This window comes from Pelodiscus sinensis, chromosome 1 (genome assembly GCF_049634645.1).
Source record: "Pelodiscus sinensis isolate JC-2024 chromosome 1, ASM4963464v1, whole genome shotgun sequence".
NCBI lineage: Eukaryota > Metazoa > Chordata > Testudines > Trionychidae > Pelodiscus > Pelodiscus sinensis.
In genome coordinates, this window is record NC_134711.1 from 199,695,553 (window position 1) to 199,719,563 (window position 24,011).

A 24,011-nucleotide genomic window follows, 5' to 3' on the forward strand; every position below is an offset into this window, starting at 1 on the left:
AATTAACCTTTCTATATACTAATACTATGTTTCTGAGTGTGATACGTTGTGGTTGTATAATTAAGAAATAAGGCTTCAACTCCATCTTCCCTAACAAGGGATCATTCAGATAGTAAAGTGACAAAAGAGGTTTTATTTTCCCCTCCTCATTGGGCATAGATTAAAGCTCTTCTCAAGCAGAAACCATCTGTAGGTAATATGAGGATAAGATGTTGACATTTCAAAACTATCTGCAACATTCACATAGCATTTATTTTGTATTCTATTCTGCCTAAAAACCAAGTTTTATTGCACTAGATATGAACACAAGCAACATGATACTTCATTTTGATAGATGGTATAAGTAATCTCTGGTTTTGAATAATTCATCTTTTAGCATGGATGTAAGCATTCCAGTTCACGTCAGAAAATTAGTAGTGTGGTATTTGTTGGGAGGAACTGAGTTTTTCGGAAAACAGAAATGAGAAAATGGCATTGGATTGATTGGGTAGTTGCAGCCAGAATGATGGGTTGGTACGTTGGATGAGATACAGCAACCTCTTTCTTCCTCTCTGGTGTGCTTCTGTCATACTTAGTCTTTCTCCTTATTTCCCTTTGATTAGTTCCTGGCCTCCTATTTCCTTCTATACCTAGAAATATCTATTTTATTTTCTGTCTTTTGGTTCAAACTTTTGTATCCCTGTTTCCTCTTAATCTCCCTTCTCTGTATGTTGTGTCAATCAAGTATTGCTCATGCTTTTCAAGACTGATGCTTCAATTTCTCTTTCTGGGCCCAGGTAGAGTGAGTGAACTCCAATCCTGAGAAGAGAAACCATTCAATAAAACAGATCTAGGATTGATTGTTGTTTGTGGCCAGGAAAAACTGGAAGAATCCTTACCAGCAATCTCCCCTTAATTTAGTGTTGTATGAGACTTTCAACTGAATAGTACTGACAGGAAAGTTTCTTTATGAACTCTACCAAAGGCTCGTATAGAGTGACAAAAAGAAAAATATTTGTAGATCTCTCAATAGGTTTGCCAATTTGTTCAAGAAATTGCAAAAAGCTATTTGTCATTAGACCTGTATTTTAGGAATTTTGTCTATTGCTACAAGTAGTCTTGGCTATATATATTAAAAACTGAAAGAAATTTTCCTACCTGAGCAAACTGAAGAATATTAAATTGCCTAGAAAGGCTACATATTTAAAATTTTGCGATTAAACAAGAATGTACTTTAAAAATGATCATAGATTCAAAGAATACTAGGACTGGAAGGGACCTCGAGAGGTCATCGAGTCCAGTCCCCTGCCCTCATGGAAATTATGTATAGATTTCACTTTGTACAGTTAAACTGACTACAGTTCTCTTAAGTTTAGAGTTTAGCTGATGAATTATGCAAGATTTTCATTTCAAAAAGGTTTTATTTTTATGTTTGCATTACTTTCCTTAAAATGTAGAAGTTTGAGAAATTAATAGAGCCAGGATTTGACCCTGTTTTAAAAAGGGTTAGTATTTAACTACTTTTCCCACCATGACCCAAGAAAGACATTCAATTAAGTAGATCTTTGTGAGCTAGTAAAACATCCTCAGTGCCTTTTAAAATCAAATTGATAATTGTGTATTTTGGGAATGATTTTTTTAATAGTAATGGTAATAGCAGACATGGGTACAGATCTGTCATTAATGGGCTTCAGGTTTTGGTTTAGTTCTTTTGAGAATTGGTAAGCCTGCCAGTGATTTTGATTTATTTTAGTTTAATAAGGGGGGGAATACAAGCACCACACAGTGGCTAGATCTACACTGTGGAGCTATTTTTGGATATTGGAAGTATCCCAAAATAGCTGTTCTGTGTTTTTTTGAGCAAAATCATTATTTCAAAATACAATGTACTCTCTATTCTGAGGTCCCTGTAAACCTTATTCCATGAGGATTAAGGGATGTTTCAGAATAGCACTCTATTTTGAAATTAACTTGAAATAAGCTTCACAATTTGCATAGCTCAAATTCTGTAGCGTATTTTGAGATAAGGGAGCAGTGTAGAAGCACCCAGTGAGAATGAGCAAAATCCTTCAGTCTTTAAGGCTATTTCACCTGGCTTATAGTACCCTTGGTCTTCTATATGTTTCAGATGATGGTTACATTTTTCTCTTTATGACATTGCTATATTCTATCATGCTGAAAGATGACTGTCTTCCAATGATCTGTTCTTTTGTGTCTTTGTTACATGACTGACGCCTGCCTTATTCTTAAATAAATTTAATATACGTTTGAGCTTCTGCTTTGTTTAATCCCCATTGCCTCTAAACATAGGATACTTGCTTATTGGATTTCAGTTGGTATGATTGAGGCTTACATTTCTAAAATTGGGGTACTCTCCTGACAAATCTGTCTTAGCAATATATAGTCAGGGAGCTCACTGGATTTTCACTTTCTGAATTACAATTACATTAGTTGAACCTAAACATCTATTGAGTGGAGGGTCTAGATAAATTTTCAGAACAAGGCTTTTCTCTGGCTTACATGTCACTGAACAGCAAGTGTACTCAGCTGTTCATGCTTCTTCCACAAAATGCATGGGTGCATAAGAATAGATACATTTTTCTCTTTTTGTTTCCATTATTTTGATACGTGGCAAAGTTATACATTGGTTCTATCAGGGAAAACCACCATATTCTTTGAATCTGTCATATACTGCTATAGAAAAGGCCAGTTTGTCCACTGTAGGCAGAGCTGCTCATTTGATTCTGTATTGATATATTATTATTTTATCCTATTACTACTTGATTTATTAGCCAGGGAATCAGTCAGCTAAGCACGTTTCTATTGACAAGAATGGGAAGATAGTTTGTTTGTGAAGCAGGATAGGAGCTCTGTCTGAATCTGCTTGTGGTACTGCTATATTTCTTTATTACTTTTACTCATTTGTGCTTCTGTCAGTGACTATGAGTGATGCCCAAGTGTATTTGACTAATGTTTTGATACAAATCAAGTTTTTGGGAATGGGAAGGAATCCTATTTTTTTTCTTGTAATGTAATTTGTTCCTCTGTAATACCTTATCAGTGAGAGAGATCAGGTAGGTAAGGTAATACATTTTAGTGGATCAGCCTCTGTTGATGGAAGATATACATTTTCAAAATACTGTAAATAGATTTTGAAAGGGGTAGCCATGTTAGTCTGTTCCAGTAAAAACAATGAGGAGTCCTGTGGCATGTTGAAGACTGACTTATTTATTTGGGTCTAAGCTTTCATGGGCTGCAGCCCATTTCATCAGTGGCAGGAAGTGGAAACTTCAGTTTCCAAGGGATTTATAAATACATACAAAGTGAAGAGTGTTACATGACTATGTGGAGGACCAGTGTCAATTAGGTTAATTCAATTAGGGGTGGGTGTGGACCACTCCCTGCAGTGGATAAGAAGGTGTGAATACCAAAAGTGGGAAATTTACCTTTTGTAGCTAGTTAGCTATTCCCAATCTCTATTCAGACCCAGATGGATGGTGTTCAATTGGATATGAATTCCAGCTGAGCAGTTTCATGTTGAAGTCTGTTTTTAAAGATTTTTGCTCAAATATGGCAACTTTCAGGTTTGTTACTGAGTGTTCAGGGAGGCTGAAGTATTTTCCCATTGGTATTTGAATGTTCCCATTCTTGATGTCTGATTTGTAACATTTATTCTTTTGCGTAGAGATGGTACAGTTTGGCAAATGTACTAGGGATGTTAGTGAATAATTGAATAGTCTTGTAACCACACAAAATATTATCAGTAGTCCCTGAGGCAGGGAGATCAGCCAGTGCACTCCTGGACCCACTCTCGGGGGCCAGCAGCACAGGGTGGCAGGTGGGAACCAGTCCGTGCCTTCCCCACCTCTGCTGCCTCTGATAGTCAATGAGATTCTACACGGGCACTGCACTGTGTTTGGGGACTGGAATCTTCCTGTCTAGAGATTGTGTTTTTCCCCCTTTTCTTTTTAGGCACTTCAAGAAGACCTGGAACAGGAACAAGTCAGAGTGAATTCCCTTACTCATATGGTGGTAGTTGTGGATGAAAGTGGTGGAGATAAAGCTACTGCTGCCCTTGAAGAACAACTTCAGGTAAATATCAAATTGCTTTATGGATTTAAAAAATAGCATACATCTTAAGCATCCCTCAAGAAATATCTGTGATTGCTTTTTAAGCATTTTTGTCAGTCCTGTTTTATGCATGAACAAATGCAAATATCCGGAGGGGAAGCAACTTGAAATATTTAAAAATGTGTAGCTCTTTTGTGTGAAATCACAAAAGGCATCTGTAAACTGAGGATAAAAAGTGATTGTCCAGCCTGAATGCCCTATACATACACAAAACTTTTCTTTTGGTTCTCTAATATAATATTCACTCTGACAATACGTCTGAAATATTTTGCCAAAGCAAGCTATAAATGATTTGATGAGCTCTGAATTACCCCAGACACAGTGATCAGGCCTGCTAACAGGAATTCTGGGCTGACAATACATCAGTGGGCCCCCTATCTCACTTTCTTGGAGGGAGCCACAAGCCACCTGCCTCCCTGTCTAGAGAAACCCTCAGTACCACCCCTCAGCCAAAGGATCTTCTGCTTGGTTGCTGTCCCATCTTCCACCTGCCTGGAAGTTTCCCTCCACCCTCCTTCCCCTATCTACTTCCCCAGTCAGATCCAGCCCACCTCTGCCTCCCAGTCATCCTATTCTTCTTTCTCCCAGGTATCCTGGCCTACCCCTGCCTGTACCCTTCCACTCTTTTGCCTTCACTCCCCTCAGCTCTCGCTCCCTGTAGTCCTATGCCCAGCTCTATCCTAGAACTTGGCTCCCTCCTTCTCTTCCCTGCCCAGCTCTTCCCTCCCTGCTCCTCCTGCCCTACTACTCTGCAGACCTGGGTGGAGGTTCAAAGTGGCAGGGTACTCCTGCCCCTCCCCCTCGCACTGCTTCCACTACTGCAGTGCTCATCTGAGCATGGGGTTTAAAGCGGCAGGAAACTTCAAGCCTCCCTCCTGCCCTGCTGCTTCACCAATCTGAGCTCCGGGGCTCCCCACAGCTGCTACCACACCACTACAGCAGCGCTATTTAAAAAGACTGGGTCAGGGTTGCTGCTGCTACATGGCACCCCAGACCCCATTAATTCCACAGGTTCTGTGCAATTATCCCCTATCCTCTGCCCCTATCAGTGGTCCTGACAGTGGTACAAGCCTACCTGGCCAGCATGCAATCTTAACGACCTTATCTTATTCTGTCAGGATTTTTTTCTGTGCACATTTGTTTTATATTCCAGTGAAATGTCATCTCTCCAACCATCTGCTTCAGGCTACTTATCTGTGACAAAATTCAGTCCCAGGCTCAATCTCCAAATGGGGGAGGGGGAGGAAGGAGAGGGAAACAAGCTGGCTGCAAACATTTTAGAGTTCAGACGTAAAAAGGCATTTGATGTTCATCTGGTTCAACAACAAAACAAACACCACCCATTCTCTGTTCCTGATGCTTCATTGTCCTGTGTCACTGGGGTATTGAAATTACAAAAAGAGCAATTCCTAAAGAAATGCCGTACCCATTGTGGCTGTTAAACTGAAGAATATTGTCATAACATGGAACAACATACCACAGCATCTAATCTTACTTCCCTTCGCACACAAAAAGAAGTCTAAGACCTAGAGATCTTTTCTAATCTTTAAGTGCAGTATACAGGAAAAATAAGTGATAAGTTACACCTTTTTCACTGAAATAATGTTCCACCCATAGAGAAAGATCACTGCACAATTTAAGCTTCCCCCGCCCAATTAAAGATTCTCTTCTTTTGCTACTCTGATGTTCAGAGACAAGTAGGTGGAGAGTTTGAAAATGTAACAGTGCAATCAGAGAAAATATTTTTTGGCTAATTTAGTACTTTTTTGGAATATTCAACCTGTGGGTTTTTTTAGGATACAAAATAATGATATTGCAGACCTCAAAAAATTCAGCAGTGTGGCTGAAAACAAATAAGCATCCGAGTGTAATACAATCTTTAAAATGTTTGAGGTCCTCTTCTTCTCTCCAGGTGGGTACACTCCACACCTTAAACACTACTGTTGTCCCTCCATCTTCAGGACCAAGACCAAGTAATTAACTATCTCTCTCCTCACTGTACTAGCTTTGGCATCAGCAATTACATGTATTAGCATCTGCCCCAAACTGGCCCTGATAGGGTAGAAACCCAGCCTGGAAGGCTGCAAGGAAACAACCAGTTAGGGTGTTGGCTGGGCCAGCCAATCAAGGACAAGCTGCTTCAGGAAACCCAAGGGAGGAGACCCGCTTCCTACAAAGCTGCAGAGATTAGCACCATGAACTGGGCTGATAGACCTTGCATGCTCAAGGCCCTGGGAAGAGGGCGAGGAAGCTAGAGGTAGGAAACTGAGGTTCTGAGGCTTCAGGCAAGTGGCCTGGGGAATTAAGACAGACTGGAGGAGAAAGAAAAGAGTGTGATGGGAAGCTACTTTTTACAGGTCCCTCAGCTGGGACCCGGAGTAGAGGGTAGGCCTGGGTTTTGCTCCCAACTCTTCCTCAACTGCTGAAGAAATGGCCAGTTAATGGATTACCAAGCCATCATGAGATGCAGCTAGACCAGAAGCAGGCAAATTTTTTGGTCTGAGGGCTATAGCAGGTTTGGAAATTGTATTTAGTGCCAATTAGGGAAGGCTAAGGGAGGCTATGTCTCCCTAAACAACCAGGGCTTCTGATCCAACATCTAATCAGGCAGGCAATCTTTTGCCAACATCCTTATGTCACCAGAGAGGCTTGAATACTGCCAGAGAGTGTGAGTCACTCCTAGGTAAACTTGTGGTAAAGCTACTAGAGCAGATTTTCTAAAACTTGGTCATAGCATGGACCACATTTTTTAAGAGAAATTGTAAGCATCCTCCCACCTTCCATTTCCAGAACTACAGCAATTACTTAAAGGGAAAATAAATTAAGAACGTATCTAACTGTTTTCATGTGGCACAGCAGTAAAAAGCAGGAGCATTAGAACCACAGGTCCTGCTTATTTGATTCTCTAGTACTGCTGTACTGGAGACACTGTGCACTAGAATACAGTAGTACTAGAGAATCAAACTAGCTTGTTACCTGGCCTGGGAGTTAAGCATTCCTGCACTAACATCCCTTGGAAGTAATAAATCAGTTTAACCTTCTTTAGCACCCTCTCACCAGCAAAGAAATGACAAGATTTCTGTTCTTTGAGTCACCAAACCCCTAACAACTTGTGGTATCGCAACCAAACTCTTTTTGTTCACTACAAAGGTTTAAACAGTCAGTAGGGGATCACCAACTGGGCATGAAACTTCTATTCCTTTTAGTCAAATTACTATTTATTTTTTATTTAAATTCAGCAACATTTTTACTCTATGTGAACCTTGATCCCACTATACAAGAAGGACTTGCAATAGTCTCTTGCGCAGGAGGCAAAGAGAAGGTGTATCTGGGGCATACTTTGCTCCAGTTCTTCTTAGTACTAACATGGAGCCGTAGCGACTCTTACCAACTAGCTCAGGTTAGAACAGTGCTTTCTGTCCAATGCTGTATTTAGAGAATGATGGAGCTTTCATGTATTCCCTGATGATGCCTTCTATTTGTTGAGCTGAGGGAAGCTGAGAACAAAGCCCTAATATTAAAAGTAATTTTATTTACATAGTTTATGTATTTATATCAATGTTTATAAAGATGTAGTCAATGAGAATAGATTGAGAAAAGGTAAATCAGGGTTAATATAATTATTATTGCAGAACATATACATAATTAATATAATGAATTTTTCTTTAGTTTTTGTGTGTGGCTAGACATTTAGAAATAAACATTTCTGCAGACCACTGGTCTATCCAGTCCAGCAGTGGTTAGCCTGAATTTCATCAGAGAAGCACCTTTCTGCCAAAATTCTTACATTAGTTGTGGACTCACGGCTGCTTATTATAATTTACTGTATGTTTACACACTGAGCTCTTGTGAGTTATTTTGCTTTCCTGATTCCCATGTTTGCTTCATTTCTTCTTTATCAGGCTGTTAGTGTTCTCTTTATTTTACTATCTGAAGTTCATAAAAAAGCAATCACTCATAGGAGTTATTTTAAAAAATAATGGAAACATTTCATTTGGGCGTGGGACTCTGTGAAACTTCCTATTCTAGGAACAGAGAGGGTGGAATAGCATGGGAAAGAGAAGGTATCCGCTATGTTTTGTGCTCTGTGCTGAGTTGGTTGTCTCAAGATTTGCCTCAGAGTTACTCCTTAGCTAAAGTTTGAGTAATTGATTCTCAATGGGGCTACCAGAAGAATAAGATCCTATTCAGCATGAGTAAAGGTGGCAAACTGAGCATCATACAATTAAATAATCAATTCTTATCATTCAAGTGAAGACTTTTTACATGATGCTAATGCCTGCAAATTTGTTTCTTAAAAAGTTTTACCCCCCAAACCTGCCTCTTATGTTTGCTATGATGTGTCGCTATGAGTGCAGTTTTTTTTTTTAAATTGTCTGGTCTAACTATAAAGACAGTATAATTCTTGTGTTGCTTTGGTTATGTTCAGTTTTCAGGGGCTGAGGTCTGTAATTTGTCTTGTTTAGTTTTCTTGGAAACATAATCTCTTTTTAAGTGTTCAAATCAGAATTTGGAGAGACCTTGCATCATAGAGCTGGCGCAGGCCAGTTGATTAAGGAAGAAGATTTCTAAATATAGATTACTGAGATTCAGCCATGTATAGAATTGTTACTGTAGTTGCTGAGAGCAAAGAATTTTAAAACTGTGGAGATATTTAAAAAAAAAAAAGCCGCTCAAGTATAGAGACAAGTTGCTTCATTTATCAAACATCTGAAGGAAAGTACACAATACAAATCTTTAAGTAGAAGATCAGTATCACAGCTTCATGGTAAGCATGCCTGTATTTCTCTTCCATGGTCCGGCTAGGACACACCCTTTAGGTTCCCACCTATCACTTCTGATGGGTAAAAAAAAACATTGCTTCCTGACAGCTCTTTCTGTAAAAGCACATTTATTATTATTAAAAGGTCAAGTCATTACAAAGAAAACATTAAAAACAATACAAGAACCTAACATGCTATAAAGCTTACAAGAGGTCACTCTCAACTCCTACGTGACTCTGGTAGGCATCAGTCCTTCAGAAACAACAACTGGATCTTTCTTCTGGTTACATGTTTATAACTGTCTCAGATTCAGAACCGGAACCACCACTAGGCAGTTCAGACATTTATTTTGCAGCTTGGGCCTTTGAGTTCCCATCTCTGGTAATAGTTAATCAGCATATAAAGACCAACTCCTCAAACTATAGCTTCAAAAGGTTGGGGTTTTGCTTAGCCAGAGGTAGGAAATTTGCATGCAACTAAAATATAAGCAAGAAAAATAACACCAGTTCTCATGGATCAAGGAATTAGAAAGGTACTTGACAGCACAGCTGTTGAGGATATTTCCATCATACCCTTTATCGTGAAGTATTTATAATGACAATTACAAAGGGTTGAAGATCAGTCGCCTGAACAGCATACTTATCTGTTATGTCTTAAGTCAGAGGCACTTATCCAAATGTGACTTGTGCATGTTTATTCAGTTAGTACAAGTCCTATGCCTTTCAAATCCACTTTCACTATCCATTTGAATACATTGTTTTGTACATTGGAAACTACAGTGCATTGTAACACATAAATACATCCTTGATACTACTAGGCATACATTGGCTTGAAGGACACATGAAATTATGAGTCCTTGAGGAATCAGGTATCCATATGACAGACAATGAAGAATAACCTACAAAGACCAGTCTCCCTGGATTTAATTGTTCCTCCTATTGGCATGTCTAGACTACATTTTGATTTCAAAAGAGGATCTTTTGAATGTGGAAAATAGTCTGGATGCATGTTTTTCAGGAAAAAAGCCCTTTTTTGAAAAACCACATAAACCTCATTTTTTTAGGAAGAGTGGTTTTTTAAAAAAAGGGTTTTTTTCCCCCCGAAAAACCCATGTCCAGACTACTTTCACTTTCAAAAGATGCTCTTTTGAAAATGTGATCGGAAGAAGATATGCAAATTCCCACAGAATTTCCATATTCTCTTTCGAAAAATCTTTGTAGTTTTAGACGTAGCCTATGTTAACATCTCTCAGTAACAAATGATGTGTTTTAATTCTGATGCATTAGGTTTAAAAATCTTGGTAAATATAAAAATTCAGACTTACACTAGATAAAAAGGGTATGTCTACACTACAGCACTAATTCAAACTAACTTAATTCGAATTACTTAATTTGAACTAAGCTAATTCGAATTAGTGCATCTAGACCTAAAAACTAATTCGAATTAGCGTTTTGCCAATTCGAAATAGCATGTCCACACTGAGTGGACCCTGAACTGAAATTAAGGCTGGCTGGAACCAGTGCCGGCAGGGCATCAGGTTAGGACTTAGAGTGTGAATCTGCTGCCTCAGGCTAGCCGAGGGCTGTGCTTAAAGGGATCCGACCCCCACCCCGGACAGACAGTTCTCAGGGTTCCCCGCTTGTTTGTCTACCTCAACGAGGGACAGCAAAGCAGTCCTGACTTGGAGTGCTCTGAGTGCCCTCACTCGGCACATCACAGTACTCGGCCATCAGCCTAGCTGCACTTGTCGCAGGCTGCAATCTGGGGGGTCAATCAGGGTGCTGTCAGGATCCAGGAGGCCTTGCAGGAGAGCTTCCACCCCAAGGAGCCCGCAGAGCCACCCCAGTCCTCCCCATCGGGGGCTTGTGCCCCATTCCTCCTTCACCTCCTTCCACTTACCCCTCCCTAGCCCCCCTTCCAGATGTAAAAAATAAAGGACACCTGTGTTCAAAAATAGAAACTCTCTTTATTTAACAAAACTGGGGGAGGGGAGTATTAACCTCTGGGGAGACTGGGAAAAGGAGGTGGGAGAGGGGAAGAGAGAAGGTGGGAGAGGGAAGGGGGAAAGCTGGGAGGAGGGAGCTGGAAGGGGAAAGCCAGGGGAAGAAGGAGGAGGGGAAGTATAAAACTATGGTATGCCATATCTTCAGTACTGTGTACAGATGTGGTTTCCTCACCTCAAAAAAGATATTTTGGCCTTGGAAAAGGTTCAGAAAAGGGCAACTACAATGATTAGGGGTTTGGAACAGGTCCCATATGAAGAGAGGCTAAAGAGACTGGGACTTTTCAGCTTAGAAAAGAGGAGACTAAGGAGGGATATGATAGAGGTCTATAAAATCATGAGTGGTGTGGAGAGGGTGAATAAAGAAAAGTTATTCATTAGTTCCCATAATAGACTAGAGGTCACCAAATGAAATTAATGGGCAGCAGGCTTAAAACTAATAAGCGAAAGTTCTTCTTCACACAGAACATAGTCAACCTGTGGAACTCCTTGCCACAGGAGGCGGTGAAGGCTAGAACTATAACAGAGTTTAAAGAGAAGTTAGATACATTCATGGAGGTTGGGTCCATGGAGTGCTATTAGCCAGTGGGTAGGAACGGTGTCCCTGGCCTCTGTTTGTGGAAGGCTGGAGATGGATGGCAGAAGACAAATCTCTTGGTCATTGTCTTCGGTCCATCCCCTTCGGGGTACCTGGTGTTGGCTGCTGTCGGCAGACAGCACACTGGGCTAGATGGACCTTTGGTCTGATCCAGTATGGCCATTCTTATGTTCTAAGCTCAGGGTCGGGGTCTCACTGCACCAATTTGATTCTAATGCAAACCTGCTCCTGGGTTCGCATGTGGCCTTTGGTGGCCAGGCTGGCAGCTATCCTGCCCTAGACAGCCGCATTCCTTTGCCTAGTGCGGAGGTCGTGGGTGTTGGAGGCCTCCCCCCAAATCTCGATGAGGTCCATGATCTCTGCCCAAGACCAGGTGGGCACCTGCCTCTTGTGGCCCAGGGCAGGCTCCTGGGAGCTGCCAGCTTGGTCCTGGGAAGAGGCGGAGGGCTGGGAGGCAGTGGGTGGCTGGCTCATGCCGTGCCAGGTGCAGGGTCTGCTGGCTGGGTGCTGGCAGGCTTGCAACTGGCATGGGCACTGTAGCCAGACCGTGCCCCTTTAAGGGCTCCGGGGCTGGGAGGGGGGCAGAAGAGTTTCCCTGGTTTGGCCCAGAGTGGCCACCATGGCAACCTGGGAAGTGCTAGCCTCCAACTAGTTCAAATTAAGCAGCTACACTGCCCTTAATTCGAACTACTTAATAGAATGAGGTTTACCTAGTTCGAATTAAGCGTTCCGCTAGTTCGAATTAAATTCGAACTAGCAGTTTTCATGTATAGCCGCTATTAAAGTTAATTCAAAAAAACGAATGTTAGTTCGAATTAACTTTGTAGTATAGACATAGCCAAATTTTTCCTGATTTTTCTTTGCATATGAATATTGCAGATATTCATAATAGCCATTGTTTTCACATCTTGAGTATCAAACTCATATGTTAAACTGTCCATATTGTTGGGATGCAACTAGTACATCTGTTAAATCTGCTGTGACCAGTGCTGTATCTGAAGCAATAATTTCTGGTTAAGAAGTATCTGCATCCTCCATCTCTTTTCTTAAGATGCTATAATTTAACTTTGAGGAATTGTCCTTGAACAGATCTAATGGGTCTAGCCCTACAAACATTAAAGTCATAAGCACATTACAAACAGAAGAAGGTACTTTAATTAAAACAAGAATTAGTGCATGAATGACCTTTTATGGGTTTCTTGTTAGAGAGTATATTTGTAGTTTGGGTTGTAGAATAATTTCTCCTTTCCTTTGAGTTCTTCCATCCCATGACTTTTTTCCTTTCTCCTCAACTATCTATTCAGCTCATTATACTTTCTCTGAGGAGATGGATTAAATGAATAGTGATGTACTCCTGATAGATTCAAGGATTTTTAGTCCAGAACAGACCATCATGGTCATCTAGTCTGACTTCCTATGTAATGCTGTGTATAGAACCTCCCTAAAATAATTCCTAAAGCAGATCTTCTTGAATAAATGTCAAAACTTAATGTAAAAATGGTCAGTGAAGGGAAATCCAACATGAAAATGTAAATTGTTCCAATGATTAATTAACTTTGCTGTTAAGATTATTTTGACAGGATCTATTTTCCATAAACTCAGGTTGATTTGCATTAATTACATTACCTTTTTTTAATTCTTGATTAATCAAGTCCTGTGTCAACCACTCATTATCTTGCCTAGGATGGAAATCAGTCTCACAGGCTTGTACTTACCCAAGTTGTCCCACTTCCCTGTTTTGGCAGAACATTAGCTTTCTTCTAGCCTACTGCAACTACACCAAATTCGAATGCTTTTTGAAATTCAACATTAATAGTCCAGCAAGCAGCTCACCCAGCTCTATTAAAATGGTTAGATGCAAGTTTAACATAGTTGTGTTGGTTTTTTGTTTATTTTTTATATTTCCCAACTTCTTCCCCCCCCCAAAAAAAACCCCACAAACAAACCTTATTCTAAACTCTGTTGGCCATATATTTCTATTGTCTCTCTTTGCTTCTCCTATCATTTCCCACAATTCCTAGCTTGTGATTTATATTCATTAATAGAAACTTTTCTCTCTTTCTTTAGTTCTTCTCAATATAGCTTTTTTTCACTGCCACTGTGAACCAGTTCAATTTTATAACTAGCATTGGCTTTTTCCTCAGTTGTGGGATTGAAGCTTTTGGGGTTCTTAAATGATTCCCAATTAAGATGAACATTTTTCTGATTAAATTCTTCCTCCCAGGTGATTTGACTCATGATTATTTTCAGCACTGTGAAATTGGGTGTATTAAGGCACCAAGTACATGTGGGTTAGATGTGGTGCACAGATTTTTATAATGACACTACATATATTTAATGTAGACTGCACAGTTACAGGGCTAGCTGCACTAATGGCTCCCCTCTGGTGTCTTTTAAGTGCACCCCTCAGTTGTTAGACACCAGGGCATCATCTTTCTCATGGTAAAATAATGTGCTTTTCCCTCTGTTAAACCAGGTTCCAAGTTATAGAACCTTGAGATTTAGTCACACTTAGCAGGCTCGACTGAGTTTAGTAACTACAAGAATTCCCTTTAGACACTTATGACTGGTAGTTAATGCCAGTGACCGGATACCTTTCTCAAACCAAAGTATTGTTTAACCTGAAAACTGGGGGTGGAGGAATAGGGGGGCAGGAGGAAAAGCATAACTTAGGAGTACAATTTCAGAGGGGTAGCCATATTAATCTGTTTCAGTAAAAGCAACAAAGAGTCCTATGGCACCTTAAAGACTAACACATATATTTGGGCATAAAATTTTGTGGGCTTGAACCCACTTTGTCAGCATAAAGGGATTTTAACACAACAAGAGAGTTAATACACATGCCTATTTTACAATCTGTCTTCATACCCTATAGTAGTGAGCCATGAAGGACTTGCTGTTTCAGATTCGCCAATGGAGTCTCTCTTTGCAGTCTGTTCACTGCAAATGCATTCCTAACAACTATATCTGCATCCAGAAAGTGATGGTTTAACTTGGCAGAGAAAGTCTTGTAACTTTGGCTGGAGTGGGGATGTAGCAATTTCCCAGCTATTAACTCAGGCCTTCTCTCTTAATGACCCCTGCTGTGTTTACTGGGAGGTTGATTACCTGGAGCAATCTGTTGCATTTCTACTAATTTCTTAACAGCCCTGCTATTAAACTAATCTAAAATGTGCATACAGTTAGCATTCCAATGATCCAACATACAAGCATACAGCAACTATCCCAAATAACCAGGTCAGATCCAGTGTTCACACATAATTATGAATTGGACTGATGTCCTTCACAAAAGAGATGTATTAATAGTCTCTTACAAATGGGGATGGAGACAGCAATATTTAAACTAAATTTACCTGTGATTGATCTGAAAAAAAAATGTTTCTTTTTGCTGATTGAAGCAAGAACTTGTCAGCTGTACATATAAAATACTCACACATACTCCTGTCTTCACTTTGCAAATGCAAGCACTTGCTAAAAATTCTAATACTTGCCCAAAGCCACTATTATTGTAAAATTATGGTGCTTGTAAATTAGGTTATGTAAAGGTCATACACAAGTGTTTGCTGGCAGGAGGAAAAATACATACTTGCACAAGTGAACATCAAGGGCTAAAAATTCAGTTGGAACACTAAATCATTATTTTGGATGCAGCTATGTAGAGAAAAATAGTTCTGTTTTATAAAGGATTTTGAAATTGCAAATTTCAATTTCTTTCTAATTGTAAGGAAACACAAATATTTCAAAGTTCTCCGTGAAAGAGAAATGGCGCTCTCGCTCTTAGCAGTCTGCCTGGCAGGCTGAAGGGTACCTTGGGAGCTGTTGAGGAACCAGGCAGTTTTATGAAGTTTTCCTGTGTTCCATTGCAACTTTGTCTAAATCAATCTGTTCCCACCAAATGTTTTTAGTTAGACAAATCCACATTCTCTCTTGGAATAAAAGTTGCTTTACCTCCTTTTCCAAACTCAAAGGCACTGGTTAAAACAGAACAGAAAATAAGTTTATTAACTATATATTGTAAGTGATAGCACAGGAATCAAAGCAGATTACCTAGCAAATAAACAAAAACTAAGAATAATATACTAGGTAGATAGGACACGAGTTAGCAATTTCTCACCATGACTAATGTTATAAACAGACTGCCAAATTTCCTAACAAAGGCTAGACATCCCTTTAGCCCATGCTTCCCTTTATTCAGACTTTGTTCCTCAGATGTTTCCATGAGTTCTAGAAGGAAGCCAAAAGAAAATGTTACTCTCTGCCTTAAATAGCTTTTCCATTCAGTGGCAACTGTTTATTTCAAGCTAAGTTTCCATCCCAGTTTGTAGAAGAATATAGGTACCAAAATGGAATTCAGTGTTGTGTGATCTGGTTGTATGTCCTTGCATGCCTTGCTGAGTCATAGCAACTATTACTCATAGGCTAATAAAATGTTCACAGGAAATCTAAGCTCTTCCATGGTACATTGTTTTTGCTGATGGACCCTCAGCACTGTCTAGCTTTTTAAATGTTGTATCTGAAAGGCTGGTTTTGGGTATTATCTAGAGTAAGCACATTGGAATACAGATACATAGTCAATACTCATAACATTAGATACAGACATCATACATGCACACAAAGAACATAACCATAACATTTCTAATGATGCCTCACACGATGAATCTTTTACATAATTATGTCATAATCTTAGCACAGTCATACTGATATGATGAATATGCGGTGCAGTGTCACAGGGAGCCATTTGCCATTTAACTATTGTGGCTCATGTTTTTCAAAAGTTTTGGAATATAGTCACCACCTGTAAATTTTCAGTGAAAATCAGCTATTATATTCCAATAAATAAATGTCCAGACTTATCTGTAAACAAACAGAATATTGGTTAAACATGATTTTCCATCAATACCAATGCACAACACTGAGTGCTTCTCTGGGGTTAGTACTTCAAGATGACATTTGTTAGAGGAGGTAACTAGCGCATTTATTTTGGATGTGTTGAATCGTGCATACTGTGTTAGCATGTAATGAATAGCTATTGTGTTCACTGCTGTAGCTAGTTGGTGGCCACTACATCCAAGATTATCAGAAGGATATAGATTTGGAGACCAGAGAATGAATTATAGTAAGGAATCAAGCAATCAGAAAGAATAAGTGGTGGACTCTGGCTGATCTACATTACAGTAAGCAGACAAAATAACCAGGAGAGAACTTGTGAAATCTGGGGGAGGGGCATGATGGGATTTATACAAAGTGAGTGTGCAGAATAGTTGGGAATATACTGTATTGGGTCTGGGGAAAGAGATGGCTAAATAAGTTGAGTGTCAGTCCTGAGTTTGGAAGCAGATTGGGCCAAAGAAGGAAGCTGAGAAACATTTCCTCTTTTTTTCTTTAGGACTACACTTTTACAAACTTATCCATATCATGTAATAGGCCCATTCATAACACTTTAGGACTTATGGGTAAAAAGGAACAGAGTTGAGTGAATAATTAAAGATTATTTATTAATTGAATTTATCTTGCCTTTACCTGCTCATTGAATATCCCCAAAATGTTTGGGAATTTTCCACGAATACTCACATATGGAAGTTTAAAAAAATTATATTAAGTGAAGTTGTAAAATTTGATCGCATGCATTTTTTGGGGGGAAAGCAAACAAAAGGGTTACATGGATAAAATTATTTACACATCAAATGGATGTACACATCAAATGGATATTTGTGAAAAACTTTTTTTTTTTGCATTATTTGTCTAATTCTAATATTGAAACTAGACATTCTTTAATAAATACCGAGAGTGTGGACTGAACTTAAAAATAAAAAATTACCAGCAGATTTTGTATCCAGGTGAGGGGGTATGCCTCAGTTTTATGATATCACATGCATGTGCTGCATGAAAAAATGACAGTATTTAAAATCTATCAATCTTTCTGTGAAGGTTGATCAGTGGTAAGATCTGAGACAACTCTTCATAATGGAAATTGTTAATGTAATGCATGAGAGCACTTCTGGTTTGCACCTTAATAAAGGAGATAATATGTTAGATATTGACTTTTCAGCTGTGATGTACACTCAGTGTCATGCCTGACCACACAGCCAGGTGGCGTCTACAAAATGCCTTTTACTTTATTGAGGAGCCTGACATAACACTCTTGCAATTCCTACTATGCAGTATTGCTGCATCCTGTACACATACTGCAGATCCATGTTATTGCTGCACTGTATTTGAGGTTTGGGTGAGATTTAGGACTTATTTAAAAAATCAGCTATTCAGATGCTGCACTTTGATTATCATAAATGACAATCCCTACCATGGACACAATTAATAACTAATATACTAATAAATGGGGAAAATTGGAAGACAGACTCCCTTGACACAAAACGTGTGTGTGAGATCAACACCAAGGAAGCATTGTACAGTAGCTTGCACAATGATGGTATGGGCTGCAATAATATTTTTGCTGCTATTTATTTGGGAAGACTTGAACCATGCACTTGAGGCACTAATGAGTAATGCATTCATTCTAAATCAGGGCTACTTAACTCTGGAAGCCCCAGGGGCAACAATGATACTCTCAGCACATGCCCAGAGCCGCAACTTAAGTGTGGTTTCATATACATACAAATATATGCAAATAGCTTATTTCACACTGACAGGCATGAATACAAAGATTAAGGCAACACTACACAACACGCAGGCTACATTTAAGTCAGTTCTGCTGATATTAATAAAATGAAATAGTTACCCGATTTCCACCCATAAGAAAGCACTTTTAATAAGCAATGACAGTCCTGGAATTTAACTACTAAAATGCATATCAACAGAAGACCATTATATTGACTCATGTGGAGTCTGTTCCCAAAGGAGGCTATGTTCAAAAGATTCCACCTGCGTGTTGAGTCTTGTGTAAACCCAAACTGCACCCAGGCCGCAAACAAACGGGCTGCAGGCCACATGTGGCCTACAGGTCTCATGTTGAGTAGCCCTGTTTTAAATGTATAGCAAAAAAAAGAGCTTACTGTAGCTTGCAGAATCTGTTTTAGCCCTCATCTCCTATTTTATGCATCTGTCTGTGAAGTGAGCAAATGATAAACAGAGCTGAATTTATGCTGAAAAGAAAATGAGAATATGCTTTTTTAATAAAATATGAATCATGCAAGAATCCCAAATGGTAATACTGTGCATGTATGCAGATATCCATTAGGCAATGGAAAATGGCTTAATTAGTGCTTTGGAGAACTTTTGCTTCAGTAATTCTCACTGGAACATTGTAGAAAAATAAAGGACTTTGATCTGCTATGCTGACAATGCTATCCTGTACCAAATAGGAATAATCTGAGCGCATCTGGGACTTTACCATTATAATCAAGACTTCGGACAACCCTAATTACTTTTCAAATTGTTGTGTTTTTGGCACCATCAAGTTTAGAAACTATAGTAGTTATCAGGCTTAATGGAGATGTACTATCCATATTTGGTATTTAAATTGCTTCCCTTCTCTTGGCTTTATTGCTTCACAAATTCTTTATATTGCACTTCTGTTTCAAACACCGATGATATCTGTGTCAAGGTGACATAAAATGTGTTTTATGACAAATGTGAGATTTAAAAGGGAGTGTTATCAATGTGTTTTCATCAAGATTTCCACTGTCATAAGAAAATGTCAGGAGCCCCAATAACACTAAATATTTACTAAGTGCCTTGTGTCGTGCTTTCCTTTTAGGATCTGGGAGACCGGTGGGCAGCTATTTGTAGATGGACAGAGGATCGCTGGGTCCTTTTGCAGGATATTCTTTGGAAATGGCAGAAATTTGCTGAGGAGCAGGTGAGTTGTATTATCAGTGATAAACAAGGACATTATTTTAAAAAATTGCACTTTGGTCATACTGAAGGCTTTTCTTGCTCTTAATTTCTTTCAGTGCCTTTTTGATTCATGGCTTACCGAGAAAGAGGATGCAGTGAGCAGGATTCATACAACTGGCTTTAAAGATCAGAATGAAATGCTTGCCAGCCTGCGACAATTGGCTGTATGTATTTCCCATTGTTCAGGTTTTTATGGTTTTACTTTCCTTATTCATGAGACTAACTGCACATCTGGGGTCAGTTAGTTGAATAGTTTCCATGACTGGTACCTGGAGACTGTAGAACTCTTCACCTGGTGCCTGATCTTGCTTATTAAACAGCTACACGTGTGCCACTTGACTTTGATACTTACTATTGGTTTTGCATATATTTTTGTATTTAATATATATACTTTTAAAATGTATTAATATCTAATTCATTTATATCTACTATATATTTTGGGTCGCAATGTGTCTCTGTTCAAGAACTCTTCCTAAGTGATAAGAACTAGGACCACCAATTTTGGTATACAGCTTCCTCTTATTATAACTTAAAGCAAGGAAAAGGTTTGGCTGTACCAGGAAAATGGGATGTGTCTGGAATGGGATTGCTTCTCAGAAAACCAAATGGAAAAGAAACAATCACCAAACTAATTACAGTCCTCAGAATTCACATAACTTAGCAAATCTTGAAAGAGAGCTCAGGGCAGGCATACAGATTCCAGCCCTCATATGGAACTGTCGCAGCAGCTATATTCTGGGCTGGGAGAAGCAGGCTGTGCCACCCCCCAAGCCAGGGGTGTATGAGAGTTTTGCGGGGCCCAGGGCACCACAATTTCTTGGGGCCTCTCTCGCCGGACGTCTCCACTTTCACCTGTGTTGCGTGGCGTTTCAGCACACTGCGCATGCGCTCCTCCACCGTGTGGTGCTGGGGAATTTAAAGTGTGGATCCTGCCGGGCCAGCCTGCCCCTGAGCTCAGGGCCCGGTGCAGCTGCCCCACTCACCCTGCCCTATATCCGCCGCTGCCCCAAACTGTGGCAGATCTGTGTTGGGGCATGGGAGAGGACTCCTCTTCTCTATTCTGGGGCCAGACAAAGGGGAGCCTCCCACACAGGCATGGCACCCAACCTGCAACTACTACAGAGCAGCTACTACTGGAAGACAGATGGTCCTTCCGTGCCCCCTACCCAGCCTATCATGGACCTGCCCCAACCAGTGGACATGAACCCCTCCTTCAGCTATGCCTGCTGGTGCTGCGGGTAATCATGGAGAGGTGCTTCTCACCTATCCCCAAGCTTCTGCAGTGAGAGAGGGCTGGAATCCTTTTCCCTGGAACAGGCTGCATACTGAACCTCCCATACTGAGTGTCACCCCAGAGCAATGATTTAATAGAAGCATGTACATTTTCATTTTATTTAAAAAAATTGAGTTGAGGATCCAAACAAGGATGGGTAAATCATCTAGAGTGTATATAAAATAAATGTGATCAGTTTGCAATGTTGTATGTGTATATTTTATATAAATAAAATTACATACTAAACCACTACTAAGGTCACAAAGTTGAAGTCTCAAAAGTTAGGATATTCCCAATTTCAGTGTGACTGTAGAACTACAGTTCAGCTCTCTTGTGAATATATATTATGATACAGCCTTGAATTACATGATCATGTATTTTTCTCCAGAGGACTCTTGCCATGTTTAGAGAATGGGTAGTTATTCAATACTACTTTTTATCCCAGTTATTCACTGAGGGGGCCATGATTGTATTTATTGAACACCAACAAAACCCAATAGAGACTACAAAATTATTAAATTCCTCCTGGGCATGTTTATGATTCTCTCACCGAAATATCTGAGTGCTTCTCAGACATCAATGAATTTATCTTCACAATCCTCTTGTCCTGCTACCAGCTTAGTGCTCTTTCCTGGAAATAAAAAACCTGCAGTTCATCCACTTCATTCAGTAAAACAGATTACTTTGAATTCTACAAGGCATGCTTGTGACTGTCGGGGTTGTGGTGAGAGAGGGAGTATGGGCTCTGTGGTGAGGCCAGGGATGAAGGCTTTGGGGTACAGCATGAGGCTATGGGATGGGGGAAAGGGGTTTGGAAAGGGAGAGAGAATATAGGTTGTGGGCTCTGAGAGGGAGTTTCTGTGGGAGGGGGATTAAGCTAGGGCACAGGGTTCAGATGCAGGAGGGTGGTCTCCACCTGGGAGTGTGGAAGGAAGTTCAGGGGATGAGCTGTGGGTGACACTCACTTCAGGTGGTTCCTGGAGCCTGCTCATGTGTCACTGTGGCCCCTCTCCGACAGACACTACTTCCATAGCTCCCATTGGGGCCACAGTTCCCAAGGCTCAATAGGGACATCCTGGCCATTTCCAGGAACTACACAGAACCAGGGCAAGCTGGGAGCTTATTATAGCCCCTCTGTGCCGCTGACTGGACCTTTACTGTAGTCTACTCAGTGGTGCTGACTGGAGCTGCCAGAGCCCTATTTTGACTGGGCACTCCAGTTGAAAACTAGAAGTCTGGCAATCCTAGTTGAGATGCTTGCTGCATCAGATGATTGATATGTTTTGATTATGGTGGAGCTTTATAAAAAGAAAAAGAGAATAGAGTGGCAATTTCTTGCACTTTAAGAACAGTTCACATGTGCAGGAACAGAGAAGAGCAACTAAGATAATTGAAGGAATCGAAGGTCTATTGTATGAGAGGCGATTGGAAGAGGTTCCCTATGAATACTTTAGGAGGGCAAAAACTAGGAAAGAGAAAGAGCTATTTAAGATGAAGGATAGTGTTGGCACAAGAAAAAATAGAAACAAACTCTTCATGAATAAATTGAGGCTGAAATTTTAGAAGGAAGTTTCCAATCATGAAATGGTCAAAGTTCTTGCACAACCTTCCAATAAGAGTTGAGGGACACAACTTAGTTATTTTTTCAGAGGAAGCTGGACAAATGTATGAATGCAACTATGTAATGGGGTTATTTGTGACAGCATAGTGTAGAGCTTAACAGCCTTGTGATGCACTTTCCATTTGTCTTGCATTCCTAAAAGTTCAAGTTTCAGGATTTCAGATGACAACCTTCAGGGATCAGGAAGAGAGATTTTTCCCTGCCAGTGTGTTATAGAAGGGTTGGGACGTGGGCGGAAGGGTAGAGTGTAGCAGTGTTGGGTTATTCTGGTTCCTGACATTGTGGTGAGTGCAGGATAAACTGACCCCTGCTGCTGCTCTGCCCAAGCCCCCCTCCCAGGTAATCCCCCAGGCCTCTCTGTGCCCTGTGAGTCCCGTCCATGGGACAGTTGTGGCAGCTGCCATCCCAAACTGTCCTATGCATGGGATGCAACCACATAAAGCAAAGTGTTTACAGTTTACAAACTAAAATTTTCCGCCCAATGTGTTACTGCTGGGATAAAATTGCCTATGCAGTTAAAATTATTAAATCAAATTTAAATCAATACAAAATAATAGTAAGACCATAGTAATAATAGTAAGACAAAGGTGTGGCCTTTGTCTCTAGTACTGTGTTTAGATAATTTTTTGTGGCTTTTTATATATGAAAAAATTCTGATATTAGTACAGTAAGTTGTTTCAATAATTCTCTGATGTACTTAGAATTCAAAATATGTTCGCCTAAACAACTTAAAGGTATTTTTTAAATATTTTTTTAAATCTCACTATTTGTTTAAACTAATTAAACAGTGAAAGTGAAGAAGTGGATTGTCCTATCTAGCAGCTGGTCCAGAATTGATGGTAAATATCCCTGCTGATTTAGACAGCAACTAAGAATTTAATGCTCCTTAAAATATGCCACAATTTAAAATTCAAAACTCTGGCCATCTGTTAACATAACCTTAAGCATGCAATGGATATACCATGCTAACCTTTGATTTTCCTTTAGCCAAAAAATAATTTTCCATAAATGGAGATATACACCTGTAGTCAATACTCTTAAAGTGAATGACCGTATATAATAGAAAATAATCTTTGGAACTGTAAAACCTTTACTTTGACTAAAGTTAATTTTAGGATAATGTCCAACCTTTTACTGTTATCACAAAAGGACTCTGTTTGAATTCATTTTCATTCATTTCATCTGAGTTCTAGTCCTGTAGCTAGAAAGTGAACTGTACTTGACTTGTCAATGAGTTGAGTAAAGGGCTTTCATGTATCCAGGGCCAGACTGGTGGAGTCCCCATGTGAAAAGAAAATTGTGACAACAAAGATCCACTTTTTTTTCAGCAATGTATCACATTTTGTATTGGCAAATGGACAGAGAACAGAATGGGTTGTCACAGGTTCTGAGGAGACAGGATATCACTAGTTTGTACAGTGATGAAAAGTATTGGTTGTCATTATCGGTTCCTGCAGGGCAGGGGTCAGGACCCCACATTCTTTTTTCCTGATTTTATTAAAGCTGTCATGTGAAGATCACCTGGTAAGTTACATGGTTTTCACAAGATGGTTGAGGTTTTGAATAGCACATTGGCAATAATGCTTCCTTTTTAATTTCTTTAAGATAGGAGATAGGCAGAGTATCCATTCCACTGAATGACAGTAATCTTTTTGAATTAGCACCTGTCTCTGTCCCATCAGAAATCCAAGTGGGCAGCTTGTCTTAGTATAAATACTTTTATTCACTCACCCTGGACCACGTTCTTTTCTTATTGTTGGAATAACCTAAGGAATAGCTGATAATCCCTC

The 24,011-nt window shown here is 39.8% G+C and overlaps 1 protein-coding gene across 11 annotated transcripts in view; it reads left to right on the forward strand.

Annotated features, from left to right (window-relative positions):
- DMD (dystrophin) overlaps positions 1 to 24,011 on the forward strand; it is a 2,108,520-nt gene that overhangs the window by 787,284 nt on the left and 1,297,225 nt on the right. For all 11 annotated transcript variants that reach the window (XM_075916549.1, XM_075916586.1, XM_075916651.1 and 8 more), the window contains 3 exons: positions 3,952 to 4,071; positions 19,188 to 19,289; positions 19,384 to 19,491. In XM_075916549.1, coding sequence (XP_075772664.1) covers positions 3,952 to 4,071; positions 19,188 to 19,289; positions 19,384 to 19,491 — 330 coding nt within the window. The remainder of the gene's footprint in view (positions 1 to 3,951; positions 4,072 to 19,187; positions 19,290 to 19,383; positions 19,492 to 24,011) is intronic.